The 1572-nt window shown below is 34.0% G+C and overlaps 1 protein-coding gene across 1 annotated transcript in view; it reads left to right on the top strand.

Annotated features, from left to right (window-relative positions):
* Positions 1 to 1570, top strand: part of LOC111685859 (coiled-coil and C2 domain-containing protein 2A) — a gene marked incomplete at its 3' end in the record, with an annotated part of 7245 nt that extends 5675 nt beyond the window's left edge. Inside the window, exons 2-5 of the mRNA XM_046948265.1 lie at positions 268 to 442; positions 500 to 967; positions 1024 to 1275; positions 1337 to 1570. Of these exons, the coding sequence (XP_046804221.1) occupies positions 268 to 442; positions 500 to 967; positions 1024 to 1275; positions 1337 to 1570 (1129 nt within the window). The remainder of the gene's footprint in view (positions 1 to 267; positions 443 to 499; positions 968 to 1023; positions 1276 to 1336) is intronic.
* Between the last annotated feature and the right edge of the window lie 2 nt (positions 1571 to 1572).

Genomic DNA, 1572 nt, shown 5'->3' with positions numbered 1-1572 from the left:
CATATGTAAAGATTCTGGTGGTTGAGGTAATAATGGAAGAACTTTTATCCTTATTAATCTATAATTTCCACCTTTGTCGATTCCAATTTCATTTGTGACTCGAAGAAGTGAAAGGGCACTTATTGCTCTATTTGTTTTTTCCAATTTCTGCAGACTTTCTTAACTTTAAATTCAGCTTTAGAAGTAATATCTCGAATAATTATTTCCAGAGCCAAAGACCCATATTTTTGATAATAAATTACATTATTTTCTGTTTCACATTTACAGTGGCAGTTTATCTGATCTACATGATGATCTAAGAATCTCTCTTTATGATGAGGTGGTGGAAAATCAAATGAACGATGATCCAGCCTTAAAAAACATGGATATATATCAGAGAATACAAAACAATTGGTTGGGAGAATATCGTATACCCATCAATGCCATACTAACGCAACAAAAGGTAAGATAATAATTCCGAAAAAAATCCAAAAATATATGACTATTCATTTCCTTTTAGATCGACGGTGTTTTCGAATTGAACACACCGAAAATTCTAATCGGTTATAAAAGGCCATCACTCGAAAATATTACCACAAATGCTGAAACTAATATAATGATAGAACAATTTCCAGAAATTAAAGAATCTGTTAGATTATGGTGTTTCATAAGTCTGGAACCGATATTTGATTTGCCCACGATAAACACTAAATGTTTGGAATGTTCAGAGTTAATTGAGGTGAAGCAACATCTTGGTACTTGGAGTTTGCAGGCCTTAGAAATGCAGCCACAAAAATTTATGGAACCTCTAGTATGCAGTGCTGAGGGTAAACGTTTCTGTGTAACAAGAGTTTTGCAAGCTGTAGCTCCACCTATAGAAGCTAGTGAAAATTTGTTGGATAGTGCCTGTAGATTTGTTTCACTATTGGTGACACCCAAATTTTATGATCCTTGTATGAGATTTTCGGGTGTGTGGTTAAATAATCAGGTTAGTTGGAAATTTTAATTAGAAATTAATGAAGTTTTTCCTAATCTTGATTTCAGTTACTTCTAGATACCACTTGGGGTTCCCCCAAGGATTTGGGCGTTTTACTTTGTAACTATTTATTGTATTTGGGTCTACAAAGCTCCTTAGTGTTGGGCATAGCTTATCCTTATGGTGAATGTGCATTTGTTTGCTACACTAGCGATGAGGGTGAAATTTTTTTTATAGATCCTTGCACGGGTAAACGTTATGCTTTAAAAGATGTCTTTTGTCCATTGCATACCCTCAAAATGGTGGTAACGCCAAATAATGTATGTTTTTTTTGCTATTAAAAAGTTCTTTTTAAATTTTGTGTATTCATTTCCATTTCAGTTTTTCCTTAATATTCAAACTGAATCACGTGTCTCTATGATGAATTTCAATTTAAATGATAGCTCTTGCTGGCTGCCCGGTTTTACTAAGAAAAACCCTGCACCTCTGGGAGGGTTTCACTCTTTGGAGTATAAATATCGTTTGTCTAATAATGTCTCTGAGCTGAAATATAATATTGAGAGAAAAATTATGAAAAAGATCAGCGCCTGGCGTACTATGCGTAAGACTATATGGAA

Source organism: Lucilia cuprina, chromosome 2 (assembly GCF_022045245.1).
Source record: "Lucilia cuprina isolate Lc7/37 chromosome 2, ASM2204524v1, whole genome shotgun sequence".
In the NCBI taxonomy this organism is placed as follows: Eukaryota; Metazoa; Arthropoda; class Insecta; order Diptera; family Calliphoridae; genus Lucilia; species Lucilia cuprina.
Note: the sequence above shows the minus strand (reverse complement) of the source record. Positions and strands in the feature narration are given on the sequence as shown.